This window comes from Mercenaria mercenaria, chromosome 15, assembly GCF_021730395.1.
Source record: "Mercenaria mercenaria strain notata chromosome 15, MADL_Memer_1, whole genome shotgun sequence".
Lineage (NCBI taxonomy): Eukaryota > Metazoa > Mollusca > Bivalvia > Venerida > Veneridae > Mercenaria > Mercenaria mercenaria.
The window spans coordinates 34,661,430-34,688,695 of NC_069375.1; the positions used below are offsets into that span (position 1 = coordinate 34,661,430).

The 27,266-nt window shown below is 34.7% G+C and overlaps 1 protein-coding gene across 10 annotated transcripts in view; it reads right to left on the minus strand.

Annotated features, from left to right (window-relative positions):
* Positions 1-27,266, minus strand: part of LOC123550853 (potassium channel subfamily T member 2-like) — a 295,982-nt gene that overhangs the window by 92,323 nt on the left and 176,393 nt on the right. For all 10 annotated transcript variants that reach the window (XR_008367420.1, XM_053524976.1, XM_053524977.1 and 7 more), the window contains 3 exons: positions 14,182-14,261; positions 13,451-13,544; positions 11,439-11,552 (listed from right to left, as the gene is read on the minus strand). Coding sequence is in view for 9 of the 10 variants with exons in the window: in XM_053524976.1 (XP_053380951.1) it covers positions 11,439-11,552; positions 13,451-13,544; positions 14,182-14,261 (288 nt within the window). In the remaining variant the exon portion in view is untranslated. The remainder of the gene's footprint in view (positions 1-11,438; positions 11,553-13,450; positions 13,545-14,181; positions 14,262-27,266) is intronic.

A 27,266-nucleotide genomic window follows, 5' to 3' on the forward strand; every position in this document is an offset into this window, starting at 1 on the left:
TGTTGTTACTGATCACTTGTGTGAAGTTTCATTAAACTGTGTCAAGGGGATGAGGAGAGATGGTGCGCACAAGATTGTGTCTATGTATATAGTATAGTAACAAAAAAACAAAGTCCCATAACTCTGCAAAATTTTTTTCTAAAAGAACCTAACATGCCCCATGCACAACTACTGTTGTTACTGATCACTTGTGTGAAGTTTCATTAAATTGTGTCAAGGGGATGAGGAGAGATGGTGCGCACAAAATTGTGTCTATGTTTATAGTATAGTAACAAAAAAACAAAGTCTCATAACTCTGCAAATTTTTTTTCTGAAAGAACCTAACATGCCCCATGTACAACTACTGTTGTTACTGATCACTTGTGTGAAGTTTCATTAAATTGTGTCAAGGGGATGAGGAGAGATGGTGCACACAAGATTGTGTCTATGTATATAGTATAGTAACAAAAAAACAAAGTCCCATAACTCTGCAAATTTTTTTTCTGAAAGAACCTAACATGCCCAATGCATAACTACTGTTGGTACTGATCACTTGTGTGAAGTTTCATTCAATTGTGTCAAGGGGATGAGGAGAGATGGTGCGCACAAGAATGTGTCTATGTATATAGTATAGTAACAAAAAAACAAAGTCCCATAACTCTGCAAAATTTTTTTCTAAAAGAACCTAACATGCCCCATGCACAACTACTGTTGGTACTGATCACTTGTGTGAAGTTTCATTAAATTCTGTCAAGGGGATAAGGAGGGATGATGCGCACAAGATTGCGTCTATGGACAGACAGACAACTTGAAACCAGTATACCCCCACTTACAACTTTGTTGTCAGGGGGTACAAAAATTGAAATCAACAAATCCATATCAGTAGGGAGTGTTGGTCTACGGATTGCGGGGTCGTGAGTTCGATCCCTGGGCGGGGCATATGTTCTCCCTAACAATTTGATTAAAGACATTGTGTCTGAAATCATTCGTCCTCCACCAGTGATAATTCATGTGGGGAAGTTGGCAGTTACCTGCAGAGAACAGGTTTGTACTGGTACAGAATCCAGGAACACTGGTTAGGTTCACTGCCCGCCATTCCATGACTGAAATACTGATGAAAAATGGTGTTAAACCCAAAACAAAACAAACAAGAGGGTCATGATGACCCTGGATCGCTCACCTGAGTAATATGAGCTACATGTTTCAAATGTCAAACTGATGATAAAATATTAAGAAAGTCAGTAGGTCACATTCATGGTCAATGAAATTCAGTTTTACAATTTGTGTGCAAAACTGTGTATGTCATCAAAATTTCAAGGCTGTATCTTAAAAAACAAGGAAGTAGGTCAGTAGGTCAAGGTCACAGTCAAGTGACATCACCAGGTAATTATAATTAAACAGTCTTGAAAATAGGATCAAATGATTTTTAAGTATTTTTCCTATATAACTCACATAATAACTAAGTGACCCCAGGGCAGGGCCTCTTTTAACCCCAGGGACATATTTTAACAATTTTGGTAGAGGACTACTAGACAATGCATCCTACCAAATATCAAAAGCCTAGGTCGTATGGTTTCAGACAAGAAGATTTTTAAAGCTTTTTCCTATATAAGTCTATATAAAACTTGGGACCCCCAGGGCAGGGCCTCTTTTCATCCAAGGGATACAATTTGAACAATTTTGGTTGAGGACCATAAGACAATGCTACAAACAAAATATCAAAGGTCTAAGTGTTGTGGTTTCAGACAAGAAGATTTTTAAACTTTTTTCACCTATATAAGTCTATGTAAAACTTGGGACCCCAGGGGCGGGGCCATATTTGAACCTAGGGGGATAATTTGTAAAATCTTGGTAGAGGACCGCTAGATGATGCTACATACCAAATATCAAAGCCCTAGGCCATGTGGTTTTGTACAAGAAGATTTTCAAAGTTTTCCCTATATAAGTCTATATAAACCATGTGACCCCGGGGCGGGGCCATATTTGATCCTAGGGGGATAATTTGAAAAATCTTGGTAGAGGACCGCTAGATGATGCTACACACCAAATATCAAAGCCCTAGGCCGTGTGGTTTTATACAAGAAGATTTTCAAAGTTTTCCCTATATAAGTCTATATAAACCATGTGACCCCCGGGGGGGGGGCCATATTTGACCCTAGGAGGATAATTTTAACAATTTTGGTAGAGGGCCACTAGATGATGCTACACACCAGATATCAAAGCCCTAGGCCATGTGGTTTTGGACAAGAAGATTTTCAAAGTTTTCCCTATATAAGTCTATATAAACCATGTGACCCCCGGGGAGGGGCCATATTTGATCCTAGGGGGATAATTTGAAAAATCTTGGTAGAGGACCACTAGATGATGCTACACACCAAATATCAAAGCCCTAGGCCATGTGGTTTTATACAAGAAGATTTTCAAAGTTTTCCCTATATAAGTCTATATAAACCATGTGAAAGTTTTTCCTTTCAGTTGCCATGGCAACCACAGTTCTGCATGGAATTCAAGTCTTTGAAATATTTTGAAAGGGGGCCACCCAAGGATCATTCCTGTGAAGTTTGGTGTAATTATGCCCAATGGTTTTCAAGAAGATTTTTTTAGAAATTGTTGACGGACACACGACGCATGACAGATGACTGACGACGACGCACTACGGACGACGGACATCAAGGGGTCACAATAGCTCACCTTGTCACTTCGTGACAGGTGAGCTAAAAATATCCCACAAAATTGCTGTTTTGACCAGAACCACGAAATTTCATGCCCACAAAATTAAATGATTTTACAGTATTTTGTTAAATATTTCACAATAATCTTACGCATATTGTGTCAAATATGAGAATAATGCCATTTTAACTAAATGCATACACAAGGCATTCACAAAACCTATTATTGCCATATATAACCAATGTACATTCACATGTAGCGTGCCACTCAAACTATTAATTTGAGCCGCACCTTGAGAAAACCAACATAGTGGCTTTTAGTGATATGGAAATATTGTAAAAGTAGTTTCATGTCTTAATATGTTAATGTAGTCTTCGTAAAGCTTGTATGTAAATTGATATGTATTACAGGAATAAAATATCCCCAAAACCAAAGAAAAAAAAAAACAAAACGGTTTCTCTAATTGCAACAGGTTTAAAAAACCAGACTGCGGATGCACAGGCTGGTCTAGAACCATGCAGGTCGCAAAGTCACTATGTTGGTTTTCTCATGTTGCGGCAGATTTTTATAGATTTTCTGTAGAAAATGCATTTATATTGGGATTTATTACAATAATGCACACATTTAATGATCTTATTAATAACCTCTTTATTGTTGGCGTTTCAACAATAATCAGATGACAAGCCCACAAAAACCACTCAACTAGAAAAGCAAAATAATATTCTCTCGAAATATTGCCACTGTCTCTGACTTTCCTTCTTCAAATTCATGTGCAAGATGCCAAAGTTGCCTTTTTAGCGGGTTTGCTTTTTAACATTTTTCCCCCCACTAATTGTGGTTTGACATTATATCAAATGACAAAATAAGACTTTTCTGAATGGATTAACACATCCTCATTTTCCAAAGATATACTTTAATGACAAAAAAAGAAACAAATAAAAACAATCCCACACTTGCCAAATAGAGATTCAACATTTTGTATTTTATCCTTTGTTAAGCTTAGAGGATCTTGATACTTTTTGTTCATTTCTTGTGAATAATTTGTATTCTACTGTAAAACACCTTCTGTCACTAACATCCATCAATCTGCCCATTAAGGGAAAAGTAGTCTGGATCTAGACAGAGCTGAATCTCAAATAAGAAAGCATCTGGTCTCAATGGAGGTACAATCTGCATAAAGCATCTGGTCTCAATGGAGGTACAATCTGCATAAAAACTGCCCTTGTTTTTCAGTATTTGTCAAAGCCATGACATTTCTACATCTCTAGTTTTCCAGGTTTTATTTCAAGATTTACTGAGCTTTAAACATGTACATACAAAATGCCAGCAATTAAGTGTTAATAAATATTAATGTGTACTATAGTACATTTGCACTTCACTAACGAGCCATTAGTTCTGAAAGATTTTTCCTCACAGGGAAGTTAATTATACTTGCAAAACAGGGCTTAAGACATGAAATTTCTGAATAATTGAATATTACGATTTCTAAGAAATTCAGTTGTTTTTTTCGTGTGTAATACAAATAATTGAAAAGGTAAAAGGTATGGTAATGTATCTTACGTACGCTTGTGTACATGAAAGATAGGTCACAGTAAAGTATAGTAAGTGCTCGTACTTGATCGATCGTCAAAATCAACTTTACTTAAATAAGGAAACATGATACAGTATAACCTGCATTAAGAGACCACCAGTCCTACAGGATGGACAAAAAGTGGTCTCTTTACATAAATGGTCTCCTAAAACAACAGTATTTGTTCTATAACAAAACAGAACGGAAATTGAAAAAGTCGTCTCTTAAAGCAAGTGGTCTCTCAAGCAAGTTCGACATTAATTGTGTTGTTCGCAATGGCACTGCTTTCATTCTAATACCTATACTTACAAATTCTGTCGAACTGATGCCACACTCAATCATTCTTTCCTAATGGTATACATTTTTTTTTATATTTCAGAGTCAGATAGAAATATCTTTCACCTAGTGAACTGGGGGAGATACAACAGTCTCACAAGTTGTGTGTTGTGCAGCCACATCATTTCAAGAATATGAAAGAAATGGTGTTCATGAGTGAAAGATATTTTAGAACCACAGGTAAAATAAACATACATTCTTTTTTTTATTCATTTTAGTAGTTTTAACCAAGCTTTACCCATTTTGTAGTTCCGTATAGATGAAATTTTCCATTGTGAAATCACCAGACGCATTTCAATATTTCAATAATGCACTAAAAAGCATGTAATAATCAAAGGCCTGAAGGGCCTGAGAGTCGGCTAATGATTGATGTACTGGTAGTATAGTCTACCACTTTCAGTTTGGTTTTAGTTTTTTTCCCCAACTGAACAGAGATTTTGTTACAATAGATGAAATGGACATTCAATCGATGCCTAGTAAAACTTTGATTGACATTATACAAGTATTTAAACCCAATATATTTCTCTAAAATTGAAGAGTTGTTTGCAAAAATAAAAATGTTGAAAGTACAAACTACAATTTGACAGGTGACACTAAGATACTGCCCATGACTATAAATATTTTTCCAGTAAACATTTGCCTCCGGCATTACCAAAACAGGCAATTATCAGCTGGTATATATTCACACATGATGAAATTTGAATATGAAAATTTATATATTGAAATTTTATAGCGCGGATTGCCACATACAATTTGTAACGGATGGACGAAAGAACTGTTCAGATATTTTACAGATAAGGGGCCTGGCAATAACCGTGTCACACTCTAGGTATTGTTCAATCATATCATAAGGGATGTGAATTTAAAGTATACTTACTTTAGCATTTAAAGATATGTAAATGTTGCTGAGTGTCAATATATAGTGTCATGAATGTTTACACTGACAGGAAAATTGCGCATTCGAAACTAAGAGAAGTTACTCGGACTAGCTACCAATTTCGGAAAAGATAATCAATATTAATAAATGCAGTTCTTTTTTAATTAAAACCATCATTTATTCTATTTCAGACATGTTAACCGCTTCAAAACCATGTCAGTAGTCCCCAAGTCTATGTACTTTCAATTATCCGTTTTGATTCATGTAGACAGACAGGCCCAGACTGGGCTGAAAAAATGATTGAGCCATTTTTACGTGGTCGGTAGCAGGGTGGGTTTGGGGAGCGGTGTTCCTTCCCGCTTTGAACTGCAGTCAGATTTTGAAATGGGCATTGTGGCAGGTGGTAAAAGGGCAAATGTATCAAACTGTAAAGTGGCAATATGGGGGGAGGGTGTGGGAGGATACTCCCTCCTGCAATTAGGGTTTGGGGTATCACCACAAGGAAATTTTGAAAATGTAGACCCTTGATACAGCCTTTGGTGCGATTTCTAACTGAAAATTTTATGTTTCAATATCTAAATATTACCTCTAGATTCTTTTTAGTATTACAATATTCAAAGTATGAATGACTGTCACTTCATATTTTTACTTTCAGGTCATGCCTCAGCACTAGAATATAAGTCTGATATTGATTCTATGTATGTATTATAAAAATAAATTCTAGAATCATTTCTGTTACAATAATATCTATCATGTCTGTTACTTTAATGTTTAAATTTCATAACACAGCTCGATATTTACCCAAAATATTATATCCAGATATGATTACACTTTCTTTTATACCGCCAAAATCTCCAGTTTCAACAATATGTTTTACAAATTGTGATGATATGAAGACAGTTTAGCAGCAATTGGCAGTATCTGACATTGAAGTTTACGGTGAAATTATTTAAATCATTTCATAAAAAAAATTGTTTCGTTTCGTCAAAGCACTCTAACATAGACGATCTACTTTTGATTTCAAAAACTACAAGAAAATATAATTTAATGTTTCGCCGATTTGTTTATTTCTCGAAAAATAAGAAATAAAATCATTTTTAAAATCAGTAGTAATTAAACAAATCGGTAAGAGCTCTTTCTCGGGATAATTTATTTGCTTACTGACTGCAAAAATCAAGCCATTTGTCATCATGAAAAGCAGAATGGGTGACGGTTGCATTTTTTTGCGAACCTGAATCGTAAGCAAATTATCCAAACCAGTCAAAATTCCAGAAAGGTTACGATCTAGATTCTTTCTAGTATTACAATATCCAAAGTATGACTGTCAGTTCATCTTTTTACTTTCAGATCATTTATTTATTTATTTATTTTGTTGGGTTTAACGTCGCACCGACACAATTTTAGGTCATATGGCGACTTTCCAGCTTTAATGGTGGAGGAAGACCCCAGGTGCCCCTCCGTGCACTATTTCATCATGAGCGGGCACCTGGGTAGAACCACCGACCTTCGGTAAGTCAGCTGGATGGCTTCCTCACGTGAAGAATTCTACGCCCCAAATGAGGTTTCGAACCCACATCGATGAGGGGCAAATGGTTTGAAGTCAACGACTCTAACCACTCGGCCTTACTTTCAGATCATGCCTCAGGACTAGAATACCAGTCTGACACAGATTATATGTAGGTGTAATAAAAATAAATTCTAGAATCATTTCTGTTACAATAATATCTATCATGTATGTTACATGAATGTTAAAATTTCATAACACAGCTCGATATTTACCCAAAATATAATATCTGGATACGATTACACTTTTCTCCATTTTCAACAATATATTTTACAAATTGTGATGATACGAAGACATTTAGCAGCAATTGGCAGTATCTGACATTGAAGTTTATGGTTAAATTACCTCTTATTTAAATCTTTTCATAAAAAAGTTGTTTTGTTTCGTGAAAGCAGCCAAACATAGACGATCTACTTTCGATTTCAAAAACTACAAGAAAATACAATTTAATGTTTCGCCGATTTGTTTATTTCTCGAAAAATAAGAATCAAAATCATTTTTAATATCTGTAGTAACTAAACAAACCAGTAAGAGCTTCTTCTTCCGATAATTTATCCGTTTACTGACTGCAAAATTCATGTGTGTGTGTAGAAACCCACGCAAAGTTTATAGAAATCATACGATGCGTGTATACGTTCAGTGTGGGAGAATTAAGGCTGATCGGGATCGGCTATGTTACCTAACGCATCCAGACGATTCAGATTTTGTTTTTAAAAAAGCATTGTGTGCATTTCTGTAATTTTATATACGTTTTTATACGCTTAGAAATTATTAGACATGCGTATTTGCATTATTTCTATACGTAATTTACGCTAATACGCATCTTATCTGGAGCCCTGTGGAACTATTTTTTGTCTTTCGCTGGATGTTACGCAAGCTTTGTAAGCCTGCGCAATTCATAAAATGCACATTTATGCTTAATGAGTTACATTCAAGTATTGCACAGTTACAAGTCATAAATATAATCTAATGGAACTACATCCCTTCACTGTGTTATTTGGTCCATTTAGACTTAGAGAATCGCTGGACAGCAAGGACTCGTCAAAACGATTTCATCGTTTAGCCGACTATAAAATGTGGTTTGTTGCAAACAAAGCAAAATTATTCATTGTTTTAGAAAACAAAGCATAAATAAATCATGAATATAAACAAAACACACATACAATTTGTACAAATGAGTGCTATATATTATTCATTGTGCCTGTCTGACATTATTCAGTTCATTGCAGTCTACCAGTCTTTACTCAGATATTGCAATTTTACAAAATTAACAAGAGCTCCGGGAGCAATATACACCTAAAGTTTTAAAGTGGAGAAAGTAAAACTTGTACAAAGATTGTAATGGGTGTGTAACATGGTGATGAGTTTTGGTTATGGGATTTTGTGCACATGGCACAAGTAAATAAAAGTGTGTTTTTTTTCAGGGCATAACATTTTCTGATTTTTATAGAAACATTCTTTTCATATTTTATTAAATCGTAAAAACTGTATCTTTACTGATTACAGTTTTATCTATGTATGTAGTTATATATATAGTATTCACTCATTTTACATTATATATAATTTATATCTTGTGTTAAACAAAACAAAACAATGGTAATTCAATGATTATATGTTGATTTACACAGAATGTTTACTTGTTGTTAATTACTAATGGAAACCTTTTTCCCTAGGCATAAATTTGTATGACTGATCAAATGAACATCTGTCAAACAACAGGGCAACAAATGGCTTTGTATATGATTTTTTTCAGTTTCAGACTACTTAGTAAAAAAAAAACATGATAGATTTTTCTGAAATTTTACATGGAAAAATGTATGTATGACCTCCTTTAATTTCTATAAATCCACTAAAAATCAGCTTTAAGATCTTGAAATAGTGAACAATAAAATCTCTGAATACATCTTCTTTTCTAAATAACATTATAGCATATCACAGATTAAAAAGTTTACTCTTCACTTCCTGTAAGAAAAACATTAAGCTGTATATAGCATTACATTGTATCTGGAGAAACCGAATTCAATTTCACCCACACAGTAGTAGACAGTTTTGTCACTGGGGAGTAAAATGGCTTCAAATTCAGTTTATCACATTTTCTTACATGGCTCGATTTGATTGACATTAAAACAAAAGAAAATCAACCTCTGTATATTCTGTGATAAACAACGGTTGAAATACGATACGTAAGTGAGCATTATGATGTCAAATTGCCACATGATAACCTGTTCATTAATACGCAGATAAATCAAAGAGCTATAAAAATAAATAAACTTGGAAGGAATTTAGAGCAAATCTCGCCAACATCACATGGGAACTAATTGAGATCTCGTTTTACCGGTGTATGAAACAGACAGAAGAAGGATAAAAATTTGTGTCATGAAAAACTTTCTATCAGATTGTTTGTTTATAATGATGACGGTATTATTTTAATGTTATTAGTATTTTCTACATGGGGAACGAATGAATTTATGATTGGAAGTCTGAGGAATCAACAGTTGTTTGAAAATTGGACCGGATTTGGTTTATTATGTGCCGGCAGTATTGCCAGTGTAATACTTTAACAAGAGCTCGTCGAACACGAAATGCCCCCCTTGATGCATTCAGTAATTGCACAAGGAACAGAAATTATTTGCTCACTGTAAACAAAAGTTCTACTGTTCTGGTTAAATGTGACATTGACCTTTGACCTAAAAACCAAAAGGGGTAATCTGCTGGTCATGATCAACCCCCCCTATTAAGTTTAGTGATCCTAGGCCCAAGCGTTCTCAAGGTATTGTCCGGAAAGGGTTTAACTGGTCTGGGTCAATGTGACCTTGACCTTTAGCCTACAGACCTCAAAATCTATAGGGGACATCTACAGGTCATGACCAACCTCCCTATCAAGTTTCATGATCCTAGGCCCAAGCGTTCTCAAGTTATTGTCCGGAAACTGTTTATGTTCCGGGTCACTGTAACCTTGACCTCTGACCTACTGACCTTAAAATCAATAGGGGTCATCTGTGGTCTGATGAACCTCTCTATCATCTTTCATGACCTTGGCCCAAGTGTGTCTCAATGTTATCGTCCAGAAACCGTTTAACTGTTCCTGGCCAATCTGACCTTGAATTTTGACCAAATGACCTCTAAATCAATAGGGGTCATCTGCTGGTCATGATCAATCTCCCTATCAATTTTCCTGATCATAGGCCCAAGCGTTCTTGAGTTATCGCCTGGAAACCGTTTTACTGTTCCTGGTCACCGTGACCTTGACCTACTGATCTCAAAATCAATAGGGGTCATCTGCTGGTCATGACCAACCTGCCTATCAACTTTCATGATCCTAGGCCCAAGTGTCTTGAGTTATTATCCGGAAACCATTTAACTGTTCAGGGTCACTGTGACCTTGACCTTTGACATACAGATCTCAAAATCAATAGGGGTCATCTGCAGGTGATTACCAACCTGCCTATCAACTTTCATGATCCTAGGCCCAAGCGTTCGTGAGTTATCGTCCCGAAACGGATAGGTCTACATACAGACCGACCGACCGACATCTGCAAAACAATATACCCCTCCTTCTTCGGAGGGGGGACATAATAAGCGTCAGACTCTGCTGATATGATCAAGTCAGCAAACGCTTCAATAAGATAATGCGGTGACACAAGCTTACGCGAGATTATCAGATATCTCCTGTTGCCATTCAGTGTATTTTATACTTCTTTGAATAAATGAAGCCCAGTATAACTGATTATCAAAAGTTTTCTATGAACATGTAAGAATGAAATAATCAAGGCTTTCTTGTGGCTTATCATCGTTCAGATGTTTGGATATTTAACCAGACGGGCTAACGCCCTCATGGTTCAATTCCTGCGCATCTGAACTCTGAACCATGATAAATCCAGTCACAAACAACTTGATGACCTTGATTATTTGTTAAATACATAAAATTTCATGTTTTCCAAAAACATAGCAATGGCTGGCATCAGATCTTAGCAATAATTTATCTTTACCTCTCCTACCTGCGAAATGATACTTAAAGCATGCAGTCCACATGCAAAAACCCGACCAGTGTTTGGCATGGAATAATCCTTTTTTAATCTTTGGTACAGGGCCAGCCAAGGAATAATCCCTGCTAAGTGTCATCAACTTAACCAAACTATTTTAGAGTGGATGTCGTTTGAAGAAAATGTGAATGGACAGTGGATGATGATCGAATGGTCACAACAGCTCAACTTGATCAATTTGAACTCAGGTGACTTAAAGACAAGACATCCTACATCTCTAAATCATATGCTAAAGCTGAAAGTTACCAACAGCTAAGGTTAGTCTATTAATACCGTTTCAAGTCATGTGTTAGCAACTAGTGGAATAGCTCTCTCCAGGCTTTTGGCAAATGAAAAACCTCAGATCTGCCTTCGCAGAAAACCCTCAATATTTTCCAATTTAATTACTCAAAACCTTACCAATGAATTGTAGGGTGTTCCTGAAACATCTCCTTGTCAATACTCTTCCAACAATTAACCTCCTCCACAACGTCACTGCCATTGTTTGTTGATACTGTGTCTGGTAAACTATCACTTTATGAAAGTATAAGTTACAGATTCTTGATTCAAAATGAACAAAGAAATTTAAAGAGCAAAATATCTACATCACTATGATATCAATAACTTAAAAATCTGTCTATAAAGTCATGTTGCTTAAATCAGAAACAATGTAGAAAATTCTAGTGTCAATCTTCCTTCTGACTTCCTCCCAAAAATAAAATTAACTAGAATGTGTCTGTAGGACACAGGGTGTGCCCCCAACTGGTACATTTGTCACAAATAAGGGGCAATAATTCAAATGTTTGCAGTCTTAAGGGGGTAAAGCCTCAATAAACATTTTATAAAAAGGATTCATTATTCTAGGCGATTTACTTTTTTATACTATGAGCATCACAAACAAAAAGTCCACTATTTTGGCTATTTCAAGGGCCAAAACTCTGTAATAAGCGCTAAGATTCTCAAGAAAAATGCCAAATACTTTTTGAGCTAGGCACATTATTAGGTGAAAATGTGCATTTTTGACTATTTCAGGGGCCATAACTTTAAAAATAGGGGGTGGAGCCAGCCAAAAACTAAGAGGTGTGCAAGTTTATCTCATGATAAAGACTCGTGCAGGTTTTCATCAATTTATATCATATACTTTTTGAGCTAGGCGCGTCACAAGGTGAAAATATGCATTTTTTACTATTTCAGGGGCAATAACTCTGGAAATAGGGGGTGGAGGCAGACGAAAAATAGGAGATTCGCAAATTCATATCATGATAAAGACTCATGGCTTGCAAGGTTTAATCAATTCCTATGGAATACGTTTTGAGCTAGGTGTGTCACAAGGTGAAAATGTGTATTTTTGACTATTTCAAGGGCCACAACTCTGGAAATAGTGGGAGGAACCAGATGAAAAATAAGAGGTGCGCAAGTTCATATCATGATAAAGACCCATGCAAGGTAAAAAAAATTAATCAATTTATATTAAAAACTTCTTAAGCTAGGCTCGTCACAATGTGAAAATGTGTATTTCTGACTATTTCATGGGCCATAACTCTAGAAATATGGGGCGGAGTCAGATGAAAAATAGGAGGTGGGCAAGTTCATATCAGACTCGTGCAAGGTTTCATGAATCTATATCATATATTTTTTTAGCTAGGCGCGTCACAAGGTGAAAATGTGCATTTTTTACTATTTCAAAGGCCATACCCCTAAAAATAGGGGGCGGAGCCAGACGAAAAATAGGAGGTGCGCAAGTTCATATCATGATAAAGACTCATGCAAGGTTTCATCAATTTATATCAAATACTTTTGAGCTAGGCGCGTCATGAACTTCGGACGGACGGACGCACAGACAAGACCAAATCTATATGCCCACAACTCATAGCACAAAAATACACTTGTCCGGAGATAAATAATTCCAATGACAGCAAGTTACCCTAAGTAAACACAGAAATTCCAGGTCTGAGGAAAATTTTACATAGCAATTTCACACCTCTAACAAAATTTCAAATAGTAAGTAGATTGCTTTTGAAACTAGATGGCTCTACGTTGATCATCCAACCTTGAACACTGACCTTGAATATAGGTCAAAAACACTGTGTCGTAACAGAAGAATACTCTGATGAAAATGTTTACGGTCCATACTTAGTTCTTCCTAAGCCAGACAGGGGTTATGCAAACCAACTGGACAAACTTTAAGGATGCTGAGCATTCTTTAGTTATTAAGTGTCTCTAAGTCACTGTGACCTTGACCTTTGACCTACCTTTCTAAAACTTTGGCTGAAATCCCAGCATTAATCCAGACAATCTTTTGTGACAGACAGATAAACAGACAGGTGGACAGAATAAAAATCAATATATCTCCTCAATTTATGGACAGATGTAATTCTACATCCCTGTAGGCACAAAATTCCACACGGATGAGAACATGAAAAATAGCTTACCAGTCTGGCGGTATGTTTTCTGTAAGTACTCGCACTGTATACAAGACACATGTTAATAGCTTGATCACAAGATTGAATATACGAATACGCAAACCTGCAAAACAGAATTTATAAAACCATTCTGCATGTGAACATAACACAAGGAAAGAGTATACTATTCATATATAATATTATATATACATACTCCTATAATATTATGTTGGATAGTATTATGCAATAAGCAACATCATGAAACTACATTTTATTATGCAGTCAAACTTCATTCGCTCCAACGTGATGGGACTGGCAAAATTTGTTCAAGTTATCATCAGTTCAAGCCATCAAATTTATAAAACATTATATAAGTGGATTTTACTGGGACCCGACGATGATTTCGAGTGAAGAGTGGCATTCAAATTATCAAGTAAGTGAGCAAAGTTCGACTGTATACCGGTACCTGTATGCCCATCACAACATTGTTTCAGGCATGGTAGGGCACTGGGAAGAACCAGCGACCTTCTGTAAGCCAGCATGAATATTTGTGCATCAATTGCACTTGAAATAAAAAACATTCCAGACATATAAAACTTAACTACTAGTAAATTGAACAAAAACGTCTCCCCTCTCATTATGGCAGCACTTAAAATCTTAATTTTTAAAATAAGCATCCCTCGACTTGAGTGATGTCGAACTATGTCTGAGAATACTTGACAATGAATCACACTTGTATTTTATACTAGATAAAAACTTACTTGATCTTTGATTTTTGATGAAATATAACTGTAGCCTCTCCTTGAACGATTTCTCATTGGTAAAAAACTCAACACGTACTCTGAAATAAACAATTATTTAGAGTTAGTATTATAAATGAAGAATCCTTACTTCCCCTCATAAACAAAACCGAAATGAAAACCTTGGGAAAGGTAATGAAATAAAACTTAATAAGAGGGCCATGATGATTCTATATGTGTTATTTAAACTTTGTCGAGTTTTCCAGGTCACAATAAATCTGAGCAAGTTTCATGATGACCAGGTCAAAGCCACAGACAGTCAACAGACAGAGGGAGACAGGTTTATTTTGTATAAAATGCACACATACATAATCATATAAAATAGCATGATGTACAGGTATTCTCAAATACATATATATATTATGAAATAACGATCCATGTTACACATTTTGGATTGGCATAACTTATGTACACCACACTCATATAAGGTATGAGTTCATAAAAAGTTTAAATATTTGTTTGTGCTATCAAAAACACAGCCCTCACCCTGTACTCTAACATGTCAATGACCAACAAAATATAAACATTCAAACATTCACATTGATCTCATTGACCTCTGACCTTGACCTTTAAACAAGTTTATTTTGTACGGGCAGTCAGATATTTGGACGATCAGTGTCATAATTTTGTATAAAAATATGATACCTATTGAAATGGAAGTAAGTATTAAATTTTACAAAATAAATGGTCTTTCTGTAAAAATTTGTTTATTGCATTTCAGTTCCATTTTATTTTAAGATGGATAATTTCCAAGCCTACAGGCTACTTTCTCTTGCTGTATGTCTCAAAATTGTTTTCAATGTCATTTTCACAGACTGTTAGACCTACTAAATATGGTCTCCAGCAGTATCTTCAACACAGTATTTGTTTTCAACTATGAGAATATTTCCAAACCATTTCCGCCACTCAGCAATATCTGTTATTGTAAGCCATCTCAAACACTTAATCAATTAGTTAAAAATCCATCAGAAAAGGACTAGAACCATTGACCAATGTGTCTAACTTGCAATCATACCATCATTCTGAGCTATCAAGTGCTATATTTTCTTATTCACGTGAAATTACATTTACATAACAATTTACAACCATCGCAATAAACATGAATATTCTACATTTAAAAGTGCAAATTTTGCAAAACAAAGGGCAAATAACTCTAGACTTATAAATCCTATCTTCACCAAAATACAATGTGACCAAGAGTTAATGGGAATACACATTTTGTCCAGACATCCCAACTTTTTCTGAATGCCAAGTGGGAGTTTTTGCTTTCCAAAGTGGGAGATTGAGGTGTCCAAGTGGGAGATTTTATACCGCGGTAATTATGTTCATGATAACGAAGCTTTTAACAAATCTAATGATAATATAAACTTATTTGCCCTTATAAAATCACTAGTCTTAAAACATTCACTTATATCTTATTATTCATGCATTTTTAATGTTTTGGAACAATAATACATGAAGCCTTCTGTGCAAATTATAATAGTTATGGCACTTTAAGCACTATGTCTAAATTCAAAACACCACTGAGAATTAATCCTGCACTTTTATTTCTTATGTTGGAAAGAAGACTTCCCAGGTGAATTTTACATGACAACAGTGCAGCTGTTAGGACTGTAAAAACAAAATGTATATAGCTAAAAGAATAAAGTTCAAGCAATAGAAAATTTACTGTTTGATTCTCATCCCTGTCAACCAGTATTTAAACACCCTCGCTCAAATACTTTTATTGATCAAATCCTGTTATCCAAATTCAATGTCGGTATTGTTACACTTTCGTAGATTTGCCTAAATCTCCAGTGAAAAGGATGTGTTTGACAAATTGTTATGATGCAAAGACAGTTTAACAGCATTTATTAAGTAAGTGATATTTAAAATTTACCATGACATTTCCTCTTCTCAATGATTTAAGAGAATGTTTTAAAACCTAGCAGGTTGACTCGGCGACCATCTACTTTCGATTCAAAAAGTTACAGAAAAAGGTAAAGCCAGTATAATTTCTGATCTAAATTTGATTGAATTAAATTAGATATCTAATGTCTGGATTTTAATTTCAATTGTGACACATTAATCAACACCTGGCTTTGTTTGAAACTTTGTTGAATCGTGTAATAAACAATAATCAGCACAGGTAGAATAAGGTGCGAAAATATCCGAAAGGTGTTGTTTACAGACTCGATCAGTAGTGATACATACAGTATCAGATAGGCGCAAAGAAGTGGATTATTTCATAATTTTTGTTTTTTCATTGTTGTTTATGTTGTTTTGTTGTTGTTTTTTTTAATCGGGAGTTTGAGACTTCTGATCGGGGTGATCGGGTTTTACAACCAGAATCGGGAGAAACCCGATCGGATCGGGAGAGTTGGGATGTCTGTTTGTCTAAAAGCAGTTTGGAGTGTTGAAGAAAATTTTAATGAAGTTACTTAACTGCTAAAATTAGTGTTAACAACCCCTGTGAAAAAGGTTCATGAACTTCATGAATTTATTCATGAAATAGTTCATGAATAAATATTCATGAGAATCAAAATTTATGTTTCATGAATTTCAATATGAACTTGTTCATGAATGAAAAAAGTAATACATGAACTAGTTCATGAATATTGAAATACATGAAACATAAATTTTGATTCTCATGAATATTTATTCATGAATTTTAATTCATGAACACATTCATGAATATTGAAATTCATGAAACATTAATTTTGATTTTCATGAACTTGATATTCATGAACTTGTTCATGAATTAACAAGAGCTGTCTCCATAGGATGACATATGCCCCCGATGGCACTTTGAATGAGTAGTTATGGCCGATGTTAGAGTTTAGGACCTTTGACCTACGGAGCTGGGTCTTGTGCACGACACGTCGTCTTACTGTGCCACACATTCATGCGTAGTTATTTTAAAATCCATGCATGAATGACAAAGATATGGACCGGACACGCCCATCAATGCACTATCATGAAAAATGACCTTTAACGTCTAAGTGTGACCTTGACCTTTGAGCTACGGACCTGGGTCTTGCGTGCAACACGTCGTCTTACTGTGGTACACATTCATGCCCAGTTATTTGAAAATCCATCCATGGTTGACAAACATATGGACCGGACACGCCCATCAATGCACTATCCTTCAATGTCTAAGTGTGACCTTGACCTTTGAGCTACGGACCTGGGTCTTGCACGCGACATGTCGTCTTACTGTGGTACACATTCATGCCAAGTTATTTGAAAATCCATCCATCGATGACAAAGATATGGACCGGACACGCCCATCAATGCACTATCCCTTAATGTCTAAGTGTGACCTTGACCTTTGAGCTACGGACCTGGGTCTTGCGCGCGACACGTCGTCTTACTGTGGTACACATTCATGCCAAGTTATTTGAAAATCCATCCATGGTTGACAAACATATGGACCGGACACGCCCATCAATGCACTATCCTCTAATGTCTAAGTGTGACCTTGACCTTTGAGCTACGGACCTGGGTCTTGTGCGTGACACGTCATCTTATTGTGGTACACATTCATGCCAAGTTATTTGAAAATCCATCCATCGATGACAAAGATATGGACCGGACACGAAAACTGCGGACAGACTGACAGACGGTTCAAAAACTATATGCCTCCCTTCGGGGGCATAAAAATCATACAAGAATTTTAATTCATGAACTAATTCATGAATATTGAAATTCACGAAACATAAAATTTGATTTTCATGAATATTTATTCATGAACTATTTTTGTTTAAAAAGAAAAGAAAATGTTCATGAACCTATTCATGAACTAGTCAAGGAAACCTGGTAACACTATGAAACCTGAGAGATCCGCATGTAATGGAATTCTTTTAACAATTTTGGTAGAGCTTGATACAAGAAAAGCTCCTGTAGGTCAAATTGTTGTTCAGTTAGCCTTGCCAGAGACTGTTTTTTTAGTCTCTGCTGAGTCACTGTGACAATGACATTTTCCATCCTCGACAAATGACATGTTGAGTGAAACAGTAAACTAGAGTAGGATTGGGAGCATAATAAGAAGTAAACAATTGCTGTATAAAATACAAAACATTAAGTTAAACAATGTATAATTTACTTTAATCTCAAGATTGAAATTCAGATACTAGCTTTGCTCTGGGCCGTGAAAACTTGTGACATTTTAAAAGGATTTTATCTTTTTTAAATGAACGATTTATGACAACACTATAATTACTTATCTGATTTTCAGTATACTCATGTTCCTTTTAAACCATTCCTAACTGTAGTATGACAATTATTTCCTTCTTATTTGCTGCACAAACTTCTCAAAAATTCCTGAATCACATGTGCAAAATATTTCCCAGCATGCAACAAAATAATGGAAACCGATCATGTGACATTATAAATAAAATGTTCATGAACATTCATGAAAAGTTCATGAACTTATTCATTTATTGTAAAAGGTAATAAATCTAAGTTTTATGTTTAATGAATGAACAGTTCAGAAACTCACAACTGGGTTCAAAAACCAGTTACACTGAACTAGAAAAAGGTTTTGAATTTTAGTACTTTTAATGAAGCTGTGTTCATGAACAGTTTTGGTTCTTAGTCTTAGTTTAGACCAACAGTAACTGTTCAGGAACTGGTAAAGTTCCATAAGTTCTTGAACTTTTGCAGTTTTTGAACCAATGTTCAAGAACTATCATTGTTCTAGAATCACAGTCTAAGAACTGTTATGCTGGTTCAAGAACAGTTCTTTAAGTTCTTCAGAAGTTCTTGAATGTTCAAGAACTTAATACTACATAACCCTGTAGTTCCTGAATCACAATTTCAATCATTATCTGAATTTCATTTTCAAGTTCATGAATTTCTTAAATTATTTAATGATTTTCTGAAATGTTCATGAACTGCATTTACAAGTTCATGAAATGAAAGGAATATTCTTGAACTTGAGACTTCATGAACTTAAGTAAGTGAACTTTTCCTTGTAGTTCATGAACTTTTTTGATAATTCATGAAATAATTCATGAATAAATTCATGAAGTTCATGAACCTTTTTCACAGGGGAAGGTTTCTGATTAGGTTTCATGTACATCAGATATATTAAAATGTGAGTGTTGACAATGTGAAATAAGGTAATGCAGGCTAATTGTCTGGTTTCCCAAAAAAATAAATTTGCTAATTATTTAAAGGTGTGCTAGATTTTGCGGCAATTATACATTCTTCATAGTTTCATTAAAACTTCTCAGAAATTCTGCCTTAAAATGTGTTAACAAAGTGAAATATGATATTTTTGACTTATTCAAGGGCAGTTACTCTGATCATACTGATGTCACTTAAACAATCTTGCCCATTAAAGTTGGCCAATATGTTTATGGACATTCTGTAAAGACTGGTAAAATAATAATATGTACAATGTGTTATGAATAAAACTGTTAACAAACCCAAAACAACAAATGATAATGGACACTGGGCAATTACAATACCCCACTAGGTGAGACATATGATTCTGAAATGTTTCTGGCTATGTGTATAGGCCTTTTTGCTCCACACAATATAAAACAAACAAACATGAAAAGATAACTGTGCCATTGACCATCTTTAGGGACTAATATGGTTTAATTCATTCAATCTGAGGACTGTTATGAAAATTAATTTTATCCATTAATTGAATAGATAAACAAGTACAGAAAATTACAATTATATTTACATGTGTCTAATCAATTCATATATGGGCTAAAATAAGAAATATACCATTTCTTGAAAAGTTCCTAATTTATAAAGATATAGCACAGACACTAGATCCAGAAACCTGAGTGCATGGTTATGGAATGTGAGTTTGGAGACCATTTTCAGAATGCAACCATGCCATTGGTCTGGTCAAAATCAACCAATAATGAGTTTGGAGACCATTTTCAGAATGCAACCATGCCATTGGTCTGGTCAAAATCAACCAATCAACGACTCGAAATTTATAACTTATTCATTAAGTATATCACTAAATATCATCAATTCATATTTATAAAAAAGGTTGTATTTTCAATTGTTTATCTGCTTGAAATCTGACAGACTGATAAAACTCCTGGTCATGGCACCAATATTACAGGTGTGTTCAGATTTATACTTCGATAGTTGTAAAAAGCAAAACTCAGATCTTTTTGTTTCGCTTTTGTCCGGTTTAGAGTCAGAATGGAACATTTTAGTCATATGGTGCCTTTTCAAGCTTTTGATGGTGGAGAAAGAACCCAGGTGCCCCACTGTTCATTGTTTAAGGCACTGGCTGGGACCCGGGTAAAACTGCCATAAGCCAGCTAGATGGCTTCCTCATAGGTTTCTAAGAAAGAAACCCACATCTGCAAGTGGCAAATGAATTGAAGTCAGCAATCTTAACCACTAGGCCACAAAAAAAACAAAAAAAAAAAAACCTAGAAGTTATAAACATAGTATTATTACATTGTAGAATTTACAAACATTATGTATTCAGAAAGGGCAACAAATATTGAAACGTCTTTAAATCATATCCCCATGTGCATTGTATCTCTAGAAAGTCTGAGAACCATTACTTACTATGTAGCACATAATCTTATACAAAACTCAGTTAATGGAATTAGTCAGATTTCCAACAGCTATGCAAGGAAATTTCCATTGATCTGAATTTCATATGTCACTTTATCTAAGGCTCGACAATGGGTTCATACAGAAGCCTTCATACTTGGAATTTATAATCTAGGACCTATGACTTAAAATTTCTTACTTTGAACTTAGAAGTAAAAGATGATAAACAAAAATATTTACATTTTGGTAAATTTCTTTTATTTGTTATTTGTTTTGGAAATAAAACAAAAGCAAATCACTATCAAAGTAACCAAAAATGGGCATTTTCATACATCAACTACTTAAGTTCTAAGTCATAAGTTTTAAGTCCAAATTACCCTTACAGGCTTCAATAGATTTCTCATTTAGTGTATCATGTATGGTGCCTATAAATTTGTTTCTCTCCTGTCTCTTTAATATTGCTACATTGTATTCAGCCTATAAATTGCTTCTAGCAGAGTCAATGTCCTTATTAAGCATCCACTAATGATATCAGTTTGTGATCAAGGAAACCAAAATGGTCTTTTCACCTTACTGACAGGATTCATTATTTAATTGATAACTTTTTCATTGTTCCATTAGCCCTTACCATGCTGAACACTAATGAATCTGCCTTTGCAATCAGTGTAGACCAAGATCAGCCTGCACATATGTGCAATCTGATCATGGTCTGCACTGTTCGCTATTCAGTCAGTAAATTTTCAGTAAACACCCCTTCAAATGATAAATGGTACTGCCCAAAATGGAAGATGGACAAGTCCTTTATTGAAATTTAGCATGGTAAGGGTTATAGACATTATACAGCACTATTCAAAATATACTGTTTTAATTATGCAGACTTTCATAACGACTGGGAAGAAACCTTGAGGACAGTTTTAGTTATAACGAATAAGTCATGTCTTTAATGAAAATGTGAAAAGACGTATACATGCATATAACGAATTCCTTTAATTTACACCACATACAAATTGCATGACTAGAGTGTAGGACAAAACCCCTTCCGCTGATATTTGATGAAGTGGACAAAACACCTCCCATTGTTTTTTTCACGTAAAGATAAAACCCCTCCGGTTAAGTATTCAAGGCAGACAGAATCCCTCCAGTTGAAATATTAGGCAGACAAAAACTCTCCTATCTAAATTTCAAAGTGGACAAAACCACTTTCTTAATATTATGCTATCTTCAAATGTAATGAGAACATAAGGCTGGATATAATTACACAATAAAATTTCCTTTTGTAAATTTTATTTCCTCACAAGACACAAAACAGAAGATATAATATGTTTACTTGAATTGTTTAATGGTTAGTTTCATCTTTCCTTGTAATTACGGCTATTTTGAACTTTGTGTGAACGTGTGAAATATATACAAGAGGGCCATGATGGCCCTATATCACTCACCTGTTATCATTGAACTTGAGGACAAGAAGGTCCTCAGAAAAAATATCTAAGTCTAAAGGACAGGAACAATAAAGGGAAGAAATTTAACCAAAAAGAAAAAAAAATTCTTACAAGGTACAGATATGTCAAAATACACCTAAAAATTGGAGGTACCATCCATGTTGTACCATAGGAAAGGTGGTCTCGGTTTTTCCCTATGGCCAATAATAAAAAAGTTCCCAAAAATAAGCTATTTATAGTAACGTAAAAGGGAAGTAATTAAAAAAAAATTATTGTAAGTGAACAAAAGAAGGATCTGCCAAATAAATCTGTTGACATAAATGAAATTTCAGATCAGTATCTTCATCAGTTACGGAGATATACCCATTTTAATTTGAAATAAAGGGAGGTAATTTGACATAAAATCAGTCCATAGTTATCTACCCTGATTGGCTCAGTCCAACTAATGACAATAATGAAATTTCAAATAAGTCCTATAAGTACTTACTGATATAAATCCATTTTGATTACAATCAGGGGAGGTAATCAGATATAAAATAACTCTGGAACCTACGACTGGATCTGGTTTGTCATGGAATCCAAGATTTACTGTTGTTGAAGATATTTTGGAAGTTTGTATCAAATAAAACCATAAATGAAGTCTTTATATGGCTGCAAAAGCCAAAATAGCCAATTTTGGACCTTTAAGGGGCCATAACTCTGGAACCCATGATGGAATCTGGCCATTTCAAGAAAGGAACCAAGATCTTGTGGTGATACAAGTTGTGTGCAAGTTTGGTTAAAATCAATTCATAAATGAAGCTGCTATTGTGCAGACAAGGTCAAAATAGCTAATTTTGGCCCTTTCAGGGGCCATACCTCTGGAACCTATTATGGGATCTGGCTGGTTCAAGAAAGGAACCAAGACCTTATGGTGACACAAGTTTTGTGCAAGTTTGATTAAATTCAAATCATAAATGAAGATGCTATTGTGCAGACAAGGTCAAAATAGCTAATTCTGGCACTTTCAGGGGCCATCATTCTGGAACCCATAAGGGAATCTCGCCAGTTCAAGAAAGGAATCAAGATCTTATGGTGATACAAGTTGTGTGCCAGTTTGGTAAAAATCAAATCATAAATAAAGCTGCTATTGTGCAGACAAGGTGAAAATAGCTAATTTTGGCCATTTCAGGGGCCATTACTCTGGAACCCATTATGGGATCTGGCCAGTTCAAGAAGGAACCAAGATCTTATGGTGATACAAGTTGGGTGCAAGTTTGGTTAAAATAAAATCATAAATGAAACCACTATCGTGCAGACAAGAAATTGTTGACGCACGCACAGACGGACTGACGACAGACGACGGACGAAGGGTGATCACAAAAGCTCACCTTGTCACTATGTGACAGGTGAGCTAATAAAACGACAAATTTTCTCTGAATTTAATACATTTTCAAAATATCTACAGACCTAGTGAGTAGTATTAATCGGTATTACAGTCTCATCTCATGCCACCCTAAACATTATATAAACTTTAAACAAAAATAGATAGGCACAAAAAAATACATCAAAGTCTGTAATCCCCTTTGATAGGCTTAATTTCATTGGCTTTAGTCAAAGCTTTTTCTCAAATTTTCAGTATAGCAACTTCAAAGAATGTTTTTCCATTTTCAAATCAATGACTGTTGATTGATTGATTGATTTAATATATTGATAGATCTTTAATTGTTATTATAGGGGACGCAATGATTGTGTTTTGTAGGGGAATGAGTACATTTTTGCAAAGCAGAACAGATGTGGACCTTTTTTGTCAACATTAACTGCTGCAGAAGATTTGAAAAACAAAAATAACAAAAAGTATACCTTTCACTTTGTGCATCATCCAGATAACCAAAGGTAGAAATACTGTGAATACCACTATTCTCGTGTTTTTTCAATTCAGGAAATTTCGAAACATTTGACCCGCTTGCAGAATCACTATTATAAAACCTAACATCACAGGTACTGTTCTGCACTTTGGCCTTGGATTCTTCTAATAACTGTTGCCGTTTTTTAGGTGCAGAACTTTCGTTACTCTCCATTTTTCCTTGTTGGTTTTTGAAGGCACCATGAACAATGTAAGGATTGGACATCTTGACAGAGGCTTAAAGACCAAATACCTTTCCATTTATTTTACTTGGCATGTGAGCTTTATGCATATCTGATGGCCCTCTACATCGGTTGCCTGGACGTAAATTAACCTTCCTCGCTTTAAAGGAGAAATAGATAACATTTGTTTATGCAAATGAAGATGTGTAAATCGTAACCTCTCAGTCTGACTTCCTGACAGATATGCAACTCTGATCGCTCAACTAAAAAGCGTTTAACATGAAAATATCAATAAAACCATGATCAACAACAAAATCATGGTTACAAGTATCTTTCTTCTATTAATAATTTCAAGAAAATAGATATCAGAAGTGTTACATTATTCGGCATACATGAATGTAAACAGAAATACAGTCTAAACTGATTCTTTAAGTATCTTTTTATTTTCCTAGCACATACAAAGAGGAAAATATAACAATGGCACAAAAACCAGGTTTTCAACAATTGAAATCCAAAACCATTTCTCTATTTTAGTAACAGTGGCTTCAACTTGAGTGACCACTTGACATGATAAAAGCTATCTGCTACCACGTCTGGTGACAATAGGTGTACCCAAGTTAAGGTTACTGAGTGGAAACCACTATTCTGTTTTAAGTAACAGTGACTTTGACCTTGACCTCTGTGGCCTTATATGCAATCCCATCTGTCATCTCCATCTAAGCTTAGCCATAGAGTTTCACCATAATAGCTCATTCCTAATTAAGTTATTGCATGGAAACCATTTTTCTATTTGAATTTTATTAACATTATATACTACAATGACCCTAACCTTGACCTGAAAGACCCCAAATAAAACACATCCTTTGTCTTAACTCATTAAGTTTGGAAACACTGACACTGTAAGACACTGAGCAGCAATTTCTATTTATAGTAACAATGACATAGACCTTCAACCTAAGTGGCCCAAATGCAATCTTGTCTGTCATGTCCATCAAACCTACTTCACACCAAATTTCACCAACATAACTCATTTTTAAGTGAAGTTATTGCACAGAAACACCTCTTCTATTTTTGATAACAGTGTTCTTGACCTTGGTCCAAGTGGCTGTAAATAATATATATATGCAAAAACAGGGCCTTTGCAAATATACTTTTTATCTTTGCCAAATATTTGCTGTAACCTTTGCAGAACAGTTGCAGCACATGATTGCTGAATATATTCCACAGACGAGTAGAAATGGAACAAAACGTGCAACTATTCTGCAAAGCTTTCGCAAATATACACTACGCACACAGAATGCAAATACTTCGCAAACAATTTACAGTTCGCAGCTGAAACTTCGGCAAATAAATCGCAAAGTGATAGCAAAGTAATCGCAAAGTGATAGCAAAGTATTTGCAACTTGCATGCAAATAATATGCAAAGTATTCGCAAATACATAACAAATAGCAAAAAAATGAATTTCTGAGGTTCAAAGAAAAGGACTTTGTTTAATATCTGAAAAACAGATGTAAATTCACAAAACTATTTGCAGTTTAAATAACTATTAAAAGTCAATCATTGTAGTGATCATTCAGTAACAATAACTAAAATCATGTAATAATTAAGTTTCAACAATTGCTTCAGTAAAAAGTGTTTTATATAACTATCATTGATTAACATTACCTTTCCACATGCTGCAATATTCTCTTGCTCTTGGAAGTCTTATTGGTATTGCATTATCCTTATTCAACAAAGTTTATATCCAGAAAAAACAATTAGAATATAAAGATCTGTTTAACAGCAGTTTGCATTACCAGAATATTTCTACTAACTGATGTGTAAACATTTCCTCACAATATTTTCAAAAATCCTGCCATATGAATATAGACCAATCAGAAAACAGAATGGTTAATTACTTCCTGTACCTCGAGTCTACCAGGAAAGCAAATAGCGCTCTCTCGTATTCTATAAATAGAACACACCGCAGAGATACCATAATGCAATGCGCGAATTGCGGACAAGGGACCGTTGTTTATATATATAACGTATATATACTAAAAATTTTTATTAACCTTTCAGTAAACTTCGAAGAGAATTTAAAAAGTAAAATACGGAAAATTCACTTTGGCTGCACAAAATTCCTTGAAAAACCTGCTAAATAAAGGAATCAATAGGCATATATATTGAAATAAACGTAGGAAATAAATAGACATATTATTTTAGCATTTCGTTAGACCGGGGCCATTAAAAAGATGTGTTCAAATAAAAAAATTTAAAAAGTACAGTACATTGCATACAAATTACTCAATAGTCTGCAAATTACATCAATAAAGTATAGCATCAGAAGGACTGGCTTAAAGTCTTTATCACAAATATACAATATTTTCGGATTCGAAACACCAGCGGTCGAAAAAGTAAGTGCAAGATTATAATTTTGATTCATGATTTTCAAAGCATATATCAGCACAATCATTAACACATGTACTTCTTTCCATACATTTGGTTCACACAACACTGCGCTGAGCCTCAATACGAGGTACTTGAAAGCGTGGTCCATTAAATACTTCATAATTGAAAAAAATATATGACAGGACGTAGGTAGAACTGTATAAGGTGTTGCATTAAATTAGCACCATGTTTTATCAGATCACATCTAAATATCATTGCTAAAAGTCAAATATCTACATGTCACACTAAGGTGTCATTTGTAACATATCATTATACTGATGCATTTCACAGAGATGTTAATTGTTTCAATGAAGAACTATAGATCTAAGTTATGAAATATTGCTGACTTTCAGTTATACATATTGTTCATGACATTTCGAAATTTCAATCGGATTACTAGGATGTGATCATGTGATATCATATATTTACATTTTGCAAAAAACGCAGAATAGTGATAAATGTTTGAACACTTGCGAATGAGGTAAATAGCAAATGGATATAATCATATTGACATATGACCGTAACTGGAATGTGTAAGACAAATAGTAGAACAACATCATCCTTTCATATACTGATGACAATTCGAT